Here is a 19,260-nt window from a genome sequence, read left to right as displayed (position 1 = left end):
AATACTTGTCTGTTACAGTTGCTAGCTGCAGGACTCGTCAATCCAGTTTCTAGATCAGATATAAAGCTATCATGGACTGGAGCTCCTGATTTCCTTGTGGAGGCATCTGCAGGAGATGGTGTGGAGTGAAAATGATGGTTCCAGCAATGGATTGTTAAAGGAAACTAAAGATGATGGTTCTTGTGGCGTTGGCAAAAATCTTCATCTGTCTCAAGATTTTAATCAGACCCGGAAATGTTTACTGTAAGGAAAAAATTTACTTGCATCTTATCTGAAGATATTTAAAACAAAACACAAATTTGCAATGTGTTATGTGTGTGTTGGCATCCTTCCATCTAGGAGAGACGATGGAAAGGCAGCAACAATCCAATTAGGATTTTTCTTAGTTTCTTCACTTTCCTCACCTTTGCTGATGGCTTTGAAGGCCTACCGTTGAGAGATAAGTTCTGCCACAAGTAGCTGCCGCTCATGAAGTTGCCCAAGTGATGTTGTGGGTAAGTAAAAGTAAAATATTGCAGATGCCGGGAGATCTAAGATAAAAACAGAAAGTGCAGGAAAAGCGCACCAGGTCTGGCAGCATCTGTGGAGAGAGAAAAAGAGGGCAGAATTTTGCCCCTGATGGGCGGGTGGGCAGCTGATCACCGCTGCTGAAACGGGCCCCACTGCCATTTTAAGTGGGCGGGCCGCCCGATGGGAAGCGCTATGCGCTTCCTGAGCGGGGGTGGTGGGGGGGGTGGTGGTGGTGGTGAGGGATTCCCCAACTGTCAGAGTGCGCTCTTTCGCACATGCGCACGAAAGAGCGCACATCTCCCTGAGACTAAGTGCTGCCGCAGGGAGAGCACTGACAGTGTTTGAAACTTTAAAAATAGAAAAATAAAAAACTTATTAACATGTCCCCCTCATGTCACAATGTCACACGAGATGGGACATGTTAATAAACATCACAAAAACTTTATTAAACTTTTTAAAAACAGACATGAAACCTCATCCCGCCGGTGAGAGGAGCTGGGGCTCCTGGCCTGCCCACCAACCTTAAGGTTGGACGGACAGGGCTTTTAATTGGTTTAACTACCCTGTCAATGGCCTCAATTGGCCATTGACAGGTCGGCGGGTGGACAGTTGATCGCGCTGTCCTCCCGCCTTCTTGAATATTTAAATGGGGCAGGGTGACGTTGGGGGTTCCCACCGACATCATCCCGCATCATTTTCGCATCGGTGAGCGGGCTCCACCCCCAACTCGCCGATGGAAAAATTCTGCCCAGAGTTAACGTTTTGAGCCCATTTTGACTCTTCTTTGGAACACAGTTGTTGTGTTTGGCATTGGCACCTGTTGCAAGCTGCTGTAGCCACTGGTTGTCATGGTAATGCATGCCAGCCCACAGGACGTGTCGCCATTTCCCCCTTTCGCCAGCTAGTGGTGTGATAGCCTTAACGTGTTAATGTTCTTAATATTCCACAGGATAATTTCAGGGTCACAATGACACACACCCTATGATGACACTTGGATGTGTTCAGATGCTAAAAGGCTGCTTATTTAATTTTTACCATTTGTCTCCTCTCTCCTGTCCTATTTCCATGGGGTAGCAGCCCCTCTTCAGTACCTAACCAGGTGGCCATTCTTCTTGGTCAAGCCATGTGAGTGCCCACACATTCCCAACTGCAGAGCACCAGGGAAGGACGCCCAGCTCACCTGACTCCACCGCTACACGTTGCCAATAGGGATTGCTTGAAAGCGATCAGGAGTGAGATGCCTTAGTCCATTTTCCACACCCTACACAGCTTGTACAGCCAATACGGCACTGCTGGCAGAGATCATGATAGGCCACATAACTTCAAAATCTCATTCAGTGTGACTACCCAATCTCCCAACCAACAAGCCCAAAAAGTCTATACAAGCTGAGGAAAAGACAAAGAAAAACTCGCATTTATTTAACTCCCGTCACAACCACAGGACAGCCTAAGGCTCTTTAGAGCTAATAAAATACTTTTGAAGGGTAATGTAATGTAGGTGTGGCAAAGCCTGGCAGCCAATTTGCACACAGCAAACTCTCATAAACAGCAGTTTGAGAATGGCCATGTAATGTGATTTCTAATGATCTGGATTGAGGAATGAATACTGAGCAGAACTCTTCTTTGGAATAGTGCTATGGGATCTGTAACTTATACCTGGAGGAGAAGACAGGCCTTGGTTTAGCATCTCACATGGATGACGGCAGCATTCCCTTAGTACTGCACTGGGGTGGTATCCTAGATTTTTGTTCTCAAGTCTTTGGAGTAGGTTAACGTTGCAATGGACAAAAACTTTCTAGCTGAAAGGCTGTATTCAGCTACTGCATTTATATAAAGCATGTGGAAATGCCTTCCTTGATGAGTCGGGACACTGTTTGCTGAACCCCTCAGGAGACTGCACTTAGTGGGATCCCCTTAGTCTCCAATTCCACCTCTTGTAAAGATGTGGGAATCTTGACTCCCCACAGCCCGTCAAGACAGTTGTGGCTCAACCAGAACTTTATACAGGTTCAGTATATCTTCCCTGCTCTTGTACCCAATAACCTCCAGTTAAGAAGCCCAAGAATTCATTCTGGTAAAGGTTTGCAAAAAGGAGAAATGGTCAAAATTCAGACATACCAATTGTGTAACTCGGTTCTGTGTGAGAAAAGCCATCAAAAAAGTTGCAACAGTTTTCCTCACGCAATGAATTTCCACACATAAGGCCGAATAATTACAAGAGAAAGATTAAGCAAAGCCAGGTTTTATTGCAACATAGTCCTGCATAGTGATATACATACTCCATTGGAGCTCTCCTTACAAAAATACTGAGCCAATATTCACTTTAAAATATATTTATAATTCCATAAAGTTTAGGCATTGTTTGGATAACTACATAATAAAAGTTCATAACATCAGATCGAGAAAATAAAGGTTCAATCCTTTGGCGTTACCAACACAAAAAAAATCTGAACCACTCACACTATTCTGCTGCACCAGTTATGTTAATGAGCCATTTCGAACATGTTGGACAATTTTAATTGATCTGGAGCACCTACCTGACTATGCTGACTGACTGAAGACTGATTTGTTTCAATGGTCGGTACCACACCATATAACACACCCTGCTTCACTACATATACCCTACACAATCACAGGTACCCTTTACTATCACAAATATCCTACACTATCACAGATACCCTGCCTACACAATCACATATACTCTACATTATGCTACACTTTAGCGCATCCTACATCATAATAGATGATACCAAACATACCACACATATACTTCTCATGATTCATGTTTTGCTACAACATATACCCAAACCTTATGTCATTTTCAATGCTGTGTGGAACTATATTCTATAATGTTATTACGTTATTACATAACCTACCCTATACAGGGGGTTGGTTAGCGTGTGGTTCTGAATAACACCAACAGCATGGATTCAATTCCTGCTTTGGCTGAGGTAGACATGGGACCTGCCTCCTCGCCCTGCCCCATGCTTGATGTGAGTGGCGCTTCTCAAGCCAAATAACCAATTGTCCTTCTCTAACAGGGAGAGGTACCTATAGTTCCTTGTGAACTATGGCTAATGACATACCTACCCTATATGCACCTTGCTTTATTATGTGTCCAATAGCATACCACACCTTGTGCTGTCACCTACATTAATTCACACCATGTTATCATATATTTTCTATATTATACCACACATCCAACACTATCATTGTCCTCATATTAACATACATGACCTAACTTATCACTTAACCTGGACCCAAATTCTCACCAGTATCAATACAATTTCTATTAGTGGGATTGTTTTGGCATCAACTATGCAATATCCTTCTATCTTTCAGAACCGAGGGCAGAGAATTAATGTTAGAGCCTAGTGGATAGATGTAATATTCTGCAGAGAAAGCAATAGAAGAACATGTTGCTGGGGTTAGCTGAAGTACGGCTGTGTAGGAGGCTGGTGTGGGGCACAAACACCAGCATAGACCAAGTGCGCTGAATGGCCTGTTTCTGTGCTGTAAATTCTCTGTGGATTCTACTGATGGATAGAGGAGGTGTGTCTCTTGAACAGGGCAAGTCACCCTTTCCAACTTCCGTGGGGAATAGTCGGGGGGGTGGTACTGGGGGAAGTCCCGTGAGGGTTGGGAGATAGTTTGGGGGGGGGCGCGGGCGGATGGAAGATGGGGAGAGTCCCGTGGGGGTGTTGGGGGAGCTCTGTACAATAGTTACCCAGAAGAGAGAAGTGGTTTTAATTCTTCTAACTTGTTCTGGTTAACTATTACTGTATGACAGCTGGAACCATCCAAAGTTTGCCATTCATATTGCATTTTTGGATGGCTCCCATTGCAGGGCAATTGCCCAAAGGATGTCTGAACTTCCTGGGCAATTGCCATGCAATCCTTACCTGGGAACTTCGGGGGATGAGGTTCCCCAGTGCATCTTTGGGGTACCTCCCAGTTACTCTGCCCTGGAACTCGGAAGGTACGGCCCAATGAATCCAATAGAGATTTCAGGAGTAATGTTTTTACTCAGAGATTGTTTAGAATGTGGAACCTGCTACCACAAGGAGCAGTTGCGGCAAAGAGCATAGATGCATTTAAGGGGAAGCCAGGTAAGTACATGATGGTGCGAGGAATATAATGCCACACTTAAAGAGTTAGCTGAAGAGGGATGAAGCTGGTGTGGAGCACAGAACAATTGGAATAAGTGGCCTCTTTCTGGTGCTTGTAGACTTGAAGTAACTCAATGTAGAATTCTGTGATAAATTCATGCAGGGGAAAAGTGATCTCATTGCTCTCTGCTGAACCCAACAGAATGCCACAATATTGAAACAAATCCACATTACTTCCTGGTTATTCTCTGTGCTACATCTTAAACCAACACACGTATACAGAGCAGACGCAACATAAAATGCAGAACCAGGTCATGGCAATGGGAAGGCCTCACTGAAACACTCCACTTTCCCCACACTCACAAGTAGACAGGCATAATCTCAATTTACAGAGAACAGACACTATATTATCCGCACAGCGCCATAAACAACAAGCAGAAGCTGCCTCTCCAACTGAAAATGACCAGGAAACAAGTTGGTACGAAGTTCAGGAAATAAGCAGGGTGTGCCACCGAGGAGTACTGGCCTTTCTATGCACACCTTGGCCTGCAAGGTCCAGGAAATCCTGGAGTTTAACTCCCTACCTAAAGGATACTGTCATCTTATTGAGGACTATTCAATCTCAGCTGATATTAAGCTGGAAGAGGTTGACATTCCCACGGGTACTATCAGTTGCCGTGCTAACCTGAGTGACAGGTTATTTAATCCCAGGCTTGCAGCACTCTTCAAGGTAAAGTCCTCAAAAGCTCTGTTTTTGACCAGCACCCCCCAAGAATCTGTGCAATTTGCATAAACAAGCTCAATACTTTCCATCATTTGCCTTTACAGTTTGAATGGAGAAACTTTTTGAAGGGAAAAATGAAAACCAATGAAAACACACTGAATTCTAAGTACTTCTGGTTTGGCAAAAATAGTTGTGCAAAGAAAGGTAAAGAAACAAAATGCCTGCCCTTTAAAGTGAGACAGTTAATGCAGACGTATCCCTAGTTAGGGTTCCAAATGTAAATTTTCATCTGACTGCTTTCCTTAAGGAGTTGAAGGACAAGGGCAGCAGATACATGGGAACACCACCACCTGGAGGTTCCCCTCCAAGCCACACACCATCCTGAGTTGTAAATATATTGCCGTTCCTTCAACGTCGCTGGGTCAAAATCCTGGAACTCCCTCTCTAACAGCACTGTGGGTATACCTACAGCACATGGACTGAAGCGGTTCAAGAAGGCAGCTCGTCACCACCTTCTCGAGGGCAATTAGGGGATGAGCAATAAATGATGGCCCAGCCAGCAACACCCGCATTCCGTGAAATAATAAAAAAAAATCAGGTGTAAATTGCAGAAATGTTTCAATGAAGTGATTCGCGCAGGGCTCTGTAAATAAGAACAGGAAGGGAAACCTCATAAACGAGTCATTAACTGACTCTATCAAATTGTACTGACCAACAGACTTTCCTTTTTAATGATGCCCTTGACAAGTTTTCCAGTGTTCAGAGCCAAACTTATCAGGGAGCCGCCATAAATAAAATGTTATATCACCACAATTACATTGCTATCAAGCGGATTGGTGAATCTTTCATGCCTCAACTCTCGGATAAGGTAGTCCACCCTGCACAACTTCACTTCAACCTCTTAAAATGCCTTTTTCAGTCTTTAGATTGAAGAGGTTCCTGAAATAGGGGTGAGCCCAAGCAGGCCACACAAGAAGCCGGTGTTGCCAACCCTCCTGGATTGGGCTGGTATCTCCAGGAGTTGTAGGCTAGTAACCAGGATATTGTTGCGAGCAACACACAGGTTAAAAAAAAATTAAATGGGCAATAAAAATAATTGTGTTTCTTTTCACTTTGATTGTTAAAAGAGCATTGAAGATGGGGTGAAAGTAAGACTGACAGTCAAGTATCATCCAATCAGGTAATGAAGCCTCTTGGCTTCCCGATTGGCTGTGGAAGGTGAGGCACCGTGACGATGGACCTGACAGCTCACCAATGGTAGGAGCGTGAAGCAGGGCAGTTGGCCGCAGGAGGTCATGTGATGAAATCTCCAGGAATACATCCGGCCAGAGTTGGCAACCCTAACAAGAGGCTGAGTACAGTTCAGCAAAAAAAAACTCCTTCCCTGCTACACCTTCGCTAATTGCAAAGTGCACGGATGTAGGAAAATGGAGATTTAATAATGGCTTCTTGAGGCGTATGGTACCAAGGGCTCTGTGGCTTAGATGTGAGCAATAAGTCAATCATCAGTCAGTCTGTAGCATTATTGGTGTCAAACGACGGCCTTTGGAACAGCAAATAAACTAATACGTACAGGTCTGTGATAAAGACATAGCTTAAAATGTAGAAACAGGTTACGATAAAGAAAAAAACATCACTGAAAACATAGCTGCTTGTGTAAACTCACAGGCCCATGAGCATAATCTCAATGTGCAATAATCCACATCTATATGTGTGTATGTATATATATATATATATATATTATAATATATATGAATACAAAATATGTTATAGGTTAGTACCTCCCCTTATCTGAAAGATTAACTCCTAACTCAGTCCAGTAATTATCATTTGTCCATCAAAATTGTTGGCTCGTTGGATCATTGATGAATCACTTTTCACAGAACAAATTGTGTATCACACACAAATAAAGGAATAAAAACAAACCCAGAAATTAATAATAATAGGCTGCAAAATACAATTGATGATACTGTATCTCAATATTTTCTGCTGCAATGAGGGCATTCAGCAGTTTTAAGTGGGGTTGGAGTCCAGTGATAAAGTCTGCTCCTTTGTTGCCCTGCAGCCTATGTTTATATTGTCCTAGCTACACAGGTAATACATGCATGTGAGGTACTGAGAAGGCATGGGACTGCTTAGCGCGAAGTCACAGCACTGGCACAATGTCATTCTAATGCTGCTGGCAGCACAGGATGCTTCCAATGGGAATTTAATGTTGACCTGCATCACCTTACTGAGACAATAAAAACACTGAACTTGAGTAAAACTGGCAGCCCCCCTACCCATCTTTAATAGATACAAAAGCATTGGAATAAACACCAAAAATCTTCTCTAAGTCTCAAATGACGAGCCACTGAAAAAAAGCAAACAATATCATGCAATTATTATGCCAGGTCTTTCTGTTTCCTTAGCTTCTATTAACACCTAACTCTTTTGTCCAGTGCCTCCTGGTGCCCACCTGCCCCCCCGCCCCCGCAAAAAACTAAGAGCGCGTGTAACACAGTTTCTGCAGAAACCCTAGGGGCTTTGCGACTAACTGTGTCCACGTAAATGTTCTGTGCTGTTCAGTTCAATCCTGGAGTCCCATTTTCTGCTGTGTTCCCTGGCACCCTACCCCTCCACTCAACGCTGGTAAATGAACTGCATGAAACACAGACACACTTTGACTTTACTTCAACCGGCTCAGCCATTTGCAAGAGCAAGGGGCATGCAGACAGCCTGCGCTTCATGACCTTGATGCTTCAACCAAGATTATCCTTAGAAAAATATCGAGGGTGCCTCAATATAACCGCTTGGTTTGGGTGTCTTAGGCTGCAGGTTGCCAATAAAATATGATTTGTTGTTTTCTGTAAAATATCAACTGCCCCATTTTTGGTTCCTCACCCATCAGCTACCCCCAAAGGAAACTCCCTCTCCGTATCCTTCCCCTCCACTGTCGCAATGAGCAAGAATGTCCAATCGCCCCTCTGCTTTGCAATCATGGTGCACACTAACTTCACTGCAATAAATTAAAAACAAATAAAAGCCAAACCTTGTTTGTGTTGCTTGTAGAGTTAGCACATGGAATAGTGGACTGTTTTGTAGCTACTGCCAACTTTGGATGATGTGGGAATGATAAAATTGCAGGCTCAGGATGTACTTCAAAGAGGGAATAACAAATCGACTGAGACACTCTATGGTTTCCTGCAGTGCACCTAAGTGGAATTTACTGCTTTACATAAAGCTCCTTGCCACTCTTAAGGGCCGCATTGAACCGCATTCCCTGCCCCCTCTCCACCACCCCCCTCCCCCCTCCCCACCGCCCCCCACCACCCAGATAGGTAAGAGAAATGACAGCTTTAATTAAAAGGAAGTATAAAATATAAATATGGGGAATGGTAGCGTAGTGGTAATGTTACTGGACTAGAGGCCAGGACTAATGATGCAGAGCCAAAGGTTCAAATCCCAGCAAGGCAGCTGGGGGAATTTAAATTCAATTAATTAATCAAAAAAGATCTGAAATAAAATGCTGGTCTCATTAGTAATGATCATGAAACAACAGGATTGTCATAAAAACCCAGCTGGTTCAGTAATGCCCTTTAGGAAAGGAAATCTGCCATCCTTACCTGGCCTGGCCTACATGTGACTCCAGACCCACAGCAATGTGGTTGACTCTTAACTCCCCTCTGAAGTGACCTAACAAACCACCCAGTTGTATCAAACCACTACAGGAGAAATGCACTGTGGGTGTCCCTACACCACATGGACTGCAGCAGTTCAAGAAGGCATCTCACCCATCACCTTCTCAAGGATAGTTAGGGATGGGCAACAGATGCTGGCCTAGCCTGCGATGCCCACGTCCCAAGAACAGGAAATAAAAAGCATATGCAAAAAACGATCTGACCATGGCTATGTACACGGAGGCTAACACCATTGGACTGTGAATTAAACACAGCTTGTGCAGAATAAGATACAGGAACACTAGCAGTACTTATACATATACAAACGATTGGCTCTTCATATTCTGCAGTCGCTGTCAGGGAATCCTTGCTTCTTTTCCTTCTTGCAGCATCTGGGTTGAATCCGAAACCTCAGAAAGCTCCTCTCCATTTAATGTTCCATTGTCCTCACAAAGGTCTTCCTGCAGAGTGTGTGGCTTTGCAATGAATAAATACGCTGTATTGTACCAGTCCTCCAGCAACAATAACAACAAAACAAATACAGGATTTTCTTCATCCTTCTCCTCGCGTGGTGACGTTAAGATTTACTGCTTCTCCTCATGGTTGGCATAAATGCCAGCCTCCCAGCGCAGAGCCATGGCACTCTTTCGGCGGGTCACCCTGGTAGCCTCAAGGACCTGGAAAAGTCACAACACCCAAGGGAAGTGAACGGGGGAGCAAAAGGAAATCAAAGACCAACAAAGGTTTGGAATTTAAAATTCATTCTTCAAAGTGAACTCCCATTACCATGCTAACAGGCCATTTTAAACCTCGACACCCTGGGCAACCTCTTCACCAAACCCTTGCTCTTCGAAAAGGTGTATGTTCCTAAATCCACACCGTTAATAATATTCCCAGAACGGTTTCCTTTTAATTTGGTAGCAATAAAACAGATCGCTAGGAATCTGAAAGTACTGGGAAGAGGGCAGGTGTTGCATGAGTGATCCTCCGTCAGTGATAGTTTGAACATGAATCTTTCAGGTGCTGACCGATCCACTATGTCTCTCCAGTTTTTTTTTTATTTTGCATTGTTCCTTCGCCATCAAACCAAATGTTCAATTGAATAAAATGAACAAATGTTTTTGACGAGTGACATTAGCTATGGAACGGATCACTAAGACCTGGAGAGCGTAGGGCAGAAACATATTTAACAACATAAATTCATGTATCAATTTAGATTCTTGTGGTACTACTTGAATTTTTAAACAGCAGTCTCTGTTAAAATACCATGTTTTGAAGCTGGATAGTTTTAAAAATGCTTCATTTGGGAATGCTGATTGAAACATTTAGGGAATGAAGGACTGGATTCAACAGTGACAAAGAATAGACGGACCAGGTACAATGGTGCCACGGCCTTGGCAGTGACTGGTTCAGCTCTCAGCTTCTTCCAATGCACTTGCTGGTGTTGTGTGGGCTGCTGACACAGACCAAAACTTTCCTACCCCTTTTTGCCTTGGCTCTATTTCAATGTTCTAGGTGAGGGGCTGAGAAGCCGCTCACAATTACAAGTGTCTTGCCGTTAGTCACTCAACTGGGAGAGTCACTTTGAGATATATTTGTGTATACAAACAAAAGGCAGAAATTAAAGGTACCATTGGCTAACCTAGGCTGGATTGATTCACTATTGTTATATAGTGGTATCCATTTGACATGCTGAAATTGTATTCCTGACATCCTCTTGTGTGAAGCCCTGGTGCAGAAGAGGGTGCCTGGAGCTTATAAGTCTCAACATGGCCATTTTACTCTTTTAAACTTCAACACTTTAAACAAAATGAATTGGAATAAACCACACTGTATCATTGAATTCCAAATAAAACAGTGCATGCCTCTGAGAATATTTATTAATCTGGTGGATTGCTTTCCCTGAATGAAACGGGCTAAAGGATTCAGGAATGGCCTGAGGTTGTGTGCTCTAAGCAACTGGTGACCAATTGCAATAAACTAATGAATTGATTGGTCGGATGCGACGTTTTTATTATTCGTTCTAGGCCAGCGTTTATTGCCCATCCCTAATTGCCCTTGAGAAGGTGGTGGTGAGCTGCCTTCTTGAACAGCTGCAGTCCATGTGGTGTAGGTGTACCCACAGTGCTGTTAGGTAGGGAGTTCTGGGATTTTGACCCAGCGATATAGTTCCAAGTCAGGACGGTGTATGGTTTGGAGAGGAACTTGGTGCTGGTAGTGTTCTGTTGCCTTTGTCCATCTAGGTGATAGAGGTCGTGGGTTTGGAAGGCATTGTCAAAGAAGCCTTGGTGAGTTGCTGCGGTGCATCCTGTACATGGTACACACTGCCGCCATGGTGTTTCGGTGGTGGAGGGAGTGAACAAATAAGATGGTGCAGCGCAATTGGGTACCACCATCTCGGATAGTGTCGAGCTTCTTGACATTAGGATAGATAAACAATTAGGAATGTTTCTCTTGCACAGAAACACAATTTCAGGACTGCCCAGAGGCTTATTTGGAGGCAATCTTTTTGAATGCATTTTTGAACAGAAGCATGATTTCATAAAGGATGGGATGTCACCAGACTGAACGTCAAACACAGCTGTTGTTGGATACCATGGTCAAGCCCAGCCTAGGTAAAATAAGAGAAACTGTGCGTCATCTATTTGAAAACAACAGTTGTCTATGAGATGGAGTACTTGTGGGTATAAATCCACAGCACCTGGCTACAACAAACATGGGGCAGAAATACTACACGTCAAATGAATAGAGCCCATCTTGACCAGCAGCCACCTTTTTACCTTGTGCTAACTTTGATCTTGAAAGTGAGTATCAACTCTAATCTCCACATGGTAAATAGAGAAACAAATAAAAGTTGGCAGCAGTGGAGTGGAGCGGGGAAGTAAGAAAAAAATTGCATTTATTCAGTACCTCACTAATGTCCTTGGGTTGTTCCAAGGCACTTTCAAATTAACATATTTACTTTTCAGTGTTGTTCTTCAGAAAGTAAATATAGGTCCTTCTCCAAGTTTGAAATATGACAAGTTGGGGGATAGTAGGCTGACAATTATATTTTTGCTGCACTTTTTGCATGGATTTATAATCAGGTCAAGGTATGTCAGGCACAATTCCAGCAACGATTCCCAGGACAGGTAGAAGATAGGCCAGAGTTAGAGTAAATCTCTTTGCCCTTGCACTAACTATGCGCTTTAATTCCAGCCTTAATTGTTGGACAAAAGCATTAAGGGTCACAGAACCAAGGTGGGTTGATGGAGTTAAGATTCAGAACAGTCATGGATGATGGAACTTGCTTGAGGGGCTGAATGGTCTCCTTCTGTTATCTTGTTCTTTGGAAATGCATCCCCTATTCACATGTCCGACATCTTCCATTATTTGCACAAGATATCTTTATGGAGTGTTTGTCTTGAAACTTGCGCCAAATGAAGGCAAGGTTTGTGTTGTTGGCTCTCAACTATTAAGAGCTTGTTTGTGCCCTGAACACATTTTACATGGGTTCTAGCCTGAAGAGAGATAAGTGACTGCCACCCCAGAGGATCAGACTGAATTCCATCCAACTGATGGAAAGTCAGAGTGGAGGCCTGGTGCTCTAAGCTGACTCCCATTTTAAACATGTCATCTTATCCACTTCACCTGCATCACATTCCACTCTACTACCATGAGAACTGGCAAGATTAACAAGTCTCTGCCACTAAGTCCTTAGGATCATAGAATGGTTGCTGCACACAAGGAGTCTTCATAATTCAGTCTTGTCTGTGCCTGCCCTCTGCAAGAGCAACTCAGCTGGTCCCATTCCCTTGCCCTTTTACCCATAGCCCTGCACAGCCTTTCCTTTCAAACACTTGTCTAATTCTCTTTTGAAGCCACAATTGAGTCTTACCCTTTAAGTAATAGGAACAGGGGACGAGCATTCAACTCTTTGAGTCTGTTCTGCCTTTTCAGTTTGATTATGGCTGTTCTGTATCTTAACTCCATTTACCTACCTTGGATCCATGACCTTGCCTAAAAAAAAATCTATTAAATCTCAAAATTGAAAATTTAAATTGAGCCCCAGCCTCATCAGCTTTTGTGGGGGAGAGAGTTCCAGATTTCTACTATCCTTTGTGTGAAGCAGTGCTTCCTGATAGCGCCCTTGAAACAACCTAGCTCTAATTTTACGTCTTTCATTTTGGACTCTCCCACCGGGGGAAATAGTTTCTCACTATCTACCCTATCAAATCCTTTAATCATCTTAAACACCTCAATCAGTTCAGCCCTTAATCTTCTATACTCAAGGGAATTCAGACCTAGGCTACGCAACCTGAGGGTTGTAGGGTCATTTGAGGCTTTGGGGGGCCTGGTCGTTCCTGCCCCAGGCCCAGGTGAGGGTCCCATGCTCAGAGTTAGGAGGCACGGCCAACAACGGAACCAACCAATTTTCGATGGTGATGGCGGAGGAGCTGGTGCCACAAGGGACATTGGCTGCTTACTGGTGATGGATCCTTCGGGAAGAGGACTTGTGTTTCCTTTAAACCCACATGAGGAAGGCAACGGGAAACCACCTCGTGTATCCCTTTGTCTAGTTATATTGCTCATTGAATTGGAAAATGGAAAGCTCTTAAGAGCAACTAGGGAGGAAAGCCAAGACCGAGAGGCGTGGAGAAATGAATAGCGCACCCACCCTTAGGCAGATCCTTACTGTACTACTGTGACCGATCCTCATAATTCAGCTCTTTTAGCCCTGGTCTCATGGTGAGTGTGAAGCGATACTGTTGGAAACTGTCAAAATACATCACCTTACCATGTGAAGGATACAGCAGATACCTACAGTAACAGAATAATTCAAAATATAAGCACACAAAGGCACTTAGTGCTGGCAACTGTGAGGAAAAAGTATTAGCTGCTGGCTGTGGGCGTTGCCAGGATACCAAAAAATAACCCATAACTGGATGTAGCCACAAGATACTAAGAATTTCCACCCCAAGTTTGTTTCATGGTAATGAATGCACACGACTTCTCAACCTTGTAATTCGCTGCTGCTAAAATCGTTAGGTATATGGGTGCAGGGTCGCAGGAACACCCCAGAATAACCCACTCACAACAGATTAGCAACTCGCTGTCGCTGTCTGAACAAGTCGTCCCGAGGGTTATTCTCGAGGCTCCTTGAGGCTGAGGAAAGATGATCCCGCTGTTAATGAGACGCAGAAGTCAGGAAGCATATGGGATGTCAGCTCGTTACTTGTTGCCTTGGCACTGCCTCAGCTGCCAGTGACGGGCTGAGCCGCCACCATAGTTGGGCATGAGGCGGTGTTATGAAAATGGTGAAGGTCAATTAGGCGAGTTAAAAAGGAAGCAGCGAGAGAGAGCGAGAGAGAAAGAGAAACGGTCACAGGGATTCGTAACCAATGAGGAACCGTTGTGGATCAATTAATCAATACTTGAACTGTTGCCTTTGGCAAACTCACTTTCCTGGGATTCCCCATCTGGTGAAGGTGATTACTCCATCTGTACCTTGTAAAATAGTGCAACATTACAATAGCAGAAAGTCTTATAGCTTGCTCCTTTACTTTAAGTGGAAAACACATGCATATTCTACTGAACTTCAGAGAAGTGTTCCTCTTCAACTCGTCTGTTCCCAAACCTCCTCTTAGTCTGACAAAAATAACTGGAGCAGATACGCACAATCCGTTTCAGTCAGCAGTGCGATAGTCTAGTTTTTAGTTTTATACCTTTTTCTTCTCCCTCGTGTAGTTGCCACATCCTTTTGCCCAGCAGGAGGCTCCCTGCCAATCTCCTGATACAGAAAGAAAGACTTCCATTTCCATAGCCCATTCCAACAAACTCATGGGGTCCCAAAAGTGCTTTCCAGCTAATGAAGTACTTTTCTGAAATGTAGTTCCTGTTGTAATGCATGAAATATGGCAGCCAAATGGCAAGTAAAGTAGGCTCCCACATGCAGTATTGTGATAATGACCAAATGACCTAGTTATGAGGTAATTACTAGCTAGAACTCCTCTTTGAAATTGTGCAATGGGACCTTCTACATCCACATGGGAAGGCAAACGCTGCATGTGGTTTCAGTGCACCTCCAGCAGTGCAGCACTCCCACAGCACTGCGCTGGAGTGTGGGCTTAAATTCTTAGTGCTCTCCTTTGAATTTTAGTGGGCCTCTAGTCTTAACATTTATTTAATCATTCATTTACACTCTGCCATTTTTTTTAAACCTGATTTTGTTTTCTCTTCCCTTGGTTTGGGGGATGGGTAGATGACCTTTATCCCAAAGCAACTTCTGATCCTGCTGCCATGGGAACTGAGGGGGCGTAGCTTTCTGGGAGTGAGGGGTGGGGGAGTGCCGGTGGTGGGATTGGAAAGAAAAAGAGCTGAGGTCAGAGTGTTGCAGCACAACTGATGGGAAATTGTCCGGGCAAACGTGCGAGCACTAAATGTGTGACACAGCTAGTATTGCCAACTCCAGTGGGATATATCCCTGGAAAATGGAAGGCTCTTAAGAGCAACTGGAGAGGAAAGTGCAAGATAGTGAGGCTTGGAGAAATTAACACGTGAACCTGGAGCTGTTGTCACATGACTGCCTTCCTTCAAAAACCCGCCCTTATTCTCCTGCCATTGGTTGCCAGGCACATCCATCTTCAAGATACACCAATGTATCAATGTCATCACTCAGCCAATCAGAAAGGAAAGAGTCTTCGTTATCCAATTGGATGATTCTTGAGTATGGCCCTGGAGCATTGACTTTAATTCTTAGAGACCCTAGGGCAGCGGTGGGCAACCCGCAGCCCATCAGGGCTCCGAGTGCGGCCCGTGAGGCATTTTGTTGACTGTTGCCCACGCGCAGGGTTGCCAGATTCGCTGGTCTCTGTCCGCATAGTTTTTTTCCTGCCGATGTTACCAAAGTGATACACACGCAAAGCGAGGGCACGTGAAGTGAGGCGGGTGCTGGACGCACACAACAGTGACCGTGAGAGCCGTGCACTCTCTCTGCGTCCAATCAAAGCACTGCTGCGGTTCAATCGGCACCCCCCGCAAATTTTAGGCATGCAAGTGCAGTTGGCAAAATTACCCTAACCCCGGGAGGCCGCCTTGGTTACGACGCTGGTGGACACGGGGTCATGGTTAGTACACGTGCCTGATTTCAGTCTTGCGGCCCGCTGAGATGAAGGAGGGCCACTCCTGCGGCCCACTCACTAGCCTAGGTTGCCCATCACTGATCTGGGGCAATCCTGGAGAGTTGGCAACCCAGCTTGATCTGACACCTCGCCATTCTGATAAAAGAGATTTAGTAAATACTGCCGCAAGCAACCGAGAAGAAAAATCCTGGTGGGGGGGGAAAGGAATTAAAAAATTGAGAGTCTTAAAAAAATCTTTGACACTGCATTTAGAGTATGAGCTGTGGCTCAGTGGGATAGCACTGTCACGGCTGTGGGTTCAAGTCCCACTCCAGGAACTGAGCACAAAAATTGAGGCTGACTCTCCAGTGCAGTACTGAGGGAGTTCTGTATTGCCCTTTGGGTGAAAGATTAACCAAGGCCCTGCCTGCTCTCTCAGGTCAAAAAGATCCCATAGCACAATCTTGAAGAAGGGCAGGGGGAGTATCTCCCTGATATAAAAACAGAAAATACTGGAAAAACTCAGCAGGTCTGACAACATCTGTGGAGAGAGAAACAGAGTTAATGCTTTGAGTCAGAGCTGAAGAAGAGTCATACGGACTTGAAACATTGACTCTGTTTCTCTCTCCACAGATGCTGTCAGACCTACTGAGCATTTTCTGTTTTTATTCCTGATTTCCAGCATCTGCAGTATTTTGCTTTTATCTTAAGAGTTCTCCCCGGTGCTCTGGCCAATACTTATCACTCAATTAACATCACAAAAGTAGATTATCTGGTCATTCGTGTGCTGCTGTCCATGAGAGTTTGCTGTGTGCATAATAGCTGCAGCATTTCCTATATTGCAACAGTGACTACACTTCAAAAAGTAATGAATTAGTTTGTAAAGCACTTTGTTGATATCCTGTGGTCATGCTTTATAAATGCAAGTCTTTCCGTTTTTAATTTACTAGTTTTTGAAACATTGGAAATTGGGAAATAAAGTCTTTTACTGGATGGGGCAGATGTTGGTGAGAGGTCCAGGAATGTGTCCAACCAGAGCTGCCTATCGTAATGAAATAGATTGACCACCATTTTACCATGCCCACACCTCTATCAGTGAGTGACAAGGCAGAACGAGATTTCTATCAGGCCTTGGATAAAGGATACTTTTACTTTGTAACTTAGTCCAGAACTAATGGGCCTTCAGTCAAAAAACAAATCGTTGTTTTAACATTTCAAAAATCAAAAAGCCACCAGGTTCAGAAAACACACTCAGCCACAAGTGTGAAACTGCAGGATTTGGTAACCTCCAGGAAACCTCAAACACATTAAAAGTCTCACCCCCATCTCCATCATTGACTCACTGACTTGAGAGTTGCTCTCCATGTGTCAGCCTTGATATTATGATGAATATCAACCGGCCACAGGGATGGTTTGTGGGACAGGGGGTTGGGGGGCAAAGGGGGTGGTGCAGTGAGAGATGGGGAGAGGTCATAGATGGGTCTGATTCTATGCACGTCCCACCAAAACAGCTGGAATCACTTTAGGGGCTAGTCTTTCCTTACCCTCACCCAAGTCTTACTTCGGCCGGCGGTGGAATCGCCCATACGTTCCCATTCCGTTCCCATTCCGTTCAAACTCACCAGGGTTAAAGATTCAACGCCTGTAAACAAAGGCACTCACTGCCTATTCAATATTGTGTCTATGAGGCTGTCTCGGCCATAGGCTGGGATTTTCCGGTCCTGCCATGGTGGAGCTGGCCGTGGAGGGGGGTGCAGTGGGCCAGCCAGAAGTCCATTGGCTTTCCGTGGGACTGGAAGATCCTGCTGGTGGGCGGGGCCAGAAAATCCCAGCCATGGAGACTCACTGTGACACTGTCAAGAGTGTGCACCAGAAAAATTGGTAGGGGGCACATTGATTGGGAAACGTTTGTCACAATATAGTCTAGTCTAGATTAGCCTCCTCTCACACCCAAGGTGTTAGGGGCACTCTACATAAAATATTTGGCTTTACATGACGGAATCTGGCCATTCCGCCCTTCAGGTCCATGGTCCACCTGAGCATCTGTCCACCCCACCACCGCCCCCACCCCCCCCCGCCCCACTTCCTCTCACAATCTCAACATATCCGCTATTTCTTTCTCCCTCATGCATTTATTCAGCTTCTCCTTAGATGCATCACTGTTATTCACCTCAACCACTCACTGTGGTCGCAGATTCTACATTCTCACCACACTCTGTGTAAAGAAGTTTCCCCTGAACTCCTTCTTGGGTTTATTAATGACTATCTTATATTTATGACCTCTAGGTTGGACTCCCCTCCGAATAAAAACTTCCCCTCAACAGATTCCATCATTTTAAAGGACAGCTCGCAAATTCTCTTTACCAGTGAATGCTGGGGCAGGTGGGGGCAGTGTGGTGGTGAGCCAATCCTTCCAAAGGTGCTGGGAGTCATGGTAAATATTCCCATTTTGTTTCCTGAATAGACCATATAGCTACTTTAACTATTTTTTAATTCTTTCATGGGATATGGGCATCATTGGCAAGGCCAGCATTTGTTGCCCATCTATAATTGCCCTTGAACTGAGTAGCTTCCCACACCATTTCAGTGGGAAGCTAAGAATCGACCACATGGCTGTGCGTCTGGAGTCACATGTAGGCCAGACCAGGTAAGGACGGCAGATTTCCTTCCCTAAAGGACATTAGTGAACCAGGTGGATTTTTACAACAATGAATAGTTGTCATGGTCACCATTACTGACACAAACTTTCGATTCCAGATTTTATTCATTGAGGGGGAGGTGGTATTATCACTGGACTGGTAATCCAGAGACCCGGGGTAAAGCTCTGGGGACCGGGGTTCGAATCCCACCACGGCAGGTGGTGAAATTTCAATTCAATAAAAATCTGGAACTGAAAGCCTGCTGATGACCACAAAACCATTGCCAATTGTTGTAAAAACCCATCTGGTTCACTAATGTCCTTCAGGGAAGGAAATCTGCCGTCCTTACCTGGTCTGGCCTACATGTGACTCCAGACCCACAGCAATGTGGTTGATGCTCTAATGCCCTCTGAACAAGGTCGTTTTAGGGATGGGCAATAAATGCTGGCCTAGCCACTGATGCCCACATCCCATGAATGAATAAATTGAAAAAAAAAATTATATTTCACCAGCTGCCAT

At 44.5% G+C, this 19,260-nt stretch overlaps 1 protein-coding gene and 1 long non-coding RNA gene across 4 annotated transcripts in view; one reads left to right on the top strand and one right to left on the bottom strand.

Annotated features, from left to right (window-relative positions):
- Positions 1–41: 41 nt before the first annotated feature.
- LOC144699753 (uncharacterized) overlaps positions 42–19,260 on the top strand; it is a 34,392-nt gene continuing 15,173 nt past the window's right edge. The window contains exons 1-2 of the long non-coding RNA XR_013580611.1: positions 42–243; positions 340–494. This is a non-coding gene — a long non-coding RNA (uncharacterized LOC144699753). The remainder of the gene's footprint in view (positions 244–339; positions 495–19,260) is intronic.
- LOC144699734 (A-kinase anchor protein 2-like) overlaps positions 8,653–19,260 on the bottom strand; it is an 88,454-nt gene continuing 77,846 nt past the window's right edge. For all 3 annotated transcript variants that reach the window (XM_078570912.1, XM_078570930.1, XM_078570921.1), the window contains exon 4: positions 8,653–9,679. In XM_078570912.1, coding sequence (XP_078427038.1) covers positions 9,587–9,679 — 93 coding nt within the window. In that variant the 3' untranslated portion in view covers positions 8,653–9,586. The remainder of the gene's footprint in view (positions 9,680–19,260) is intronic.

This window comes from Cetorhinus maximus, chromosome 2, assembly GCF_964194155.1.
Source record: "Cetorhinus maximus chromosome 2, sCetMax3.hap1.1, whole genome shotgun sequence".
NCBI classification, from domain to species: Eukaryota; Metazoa; Chordata; class Chondrichthyes; order Lamniformes; family Cetorhinidae; genus Cetorhinus; species Cetorhinus maximus.
This window is presented reverse-complemented; position numbering and strand designations above follow the sequence as displayed.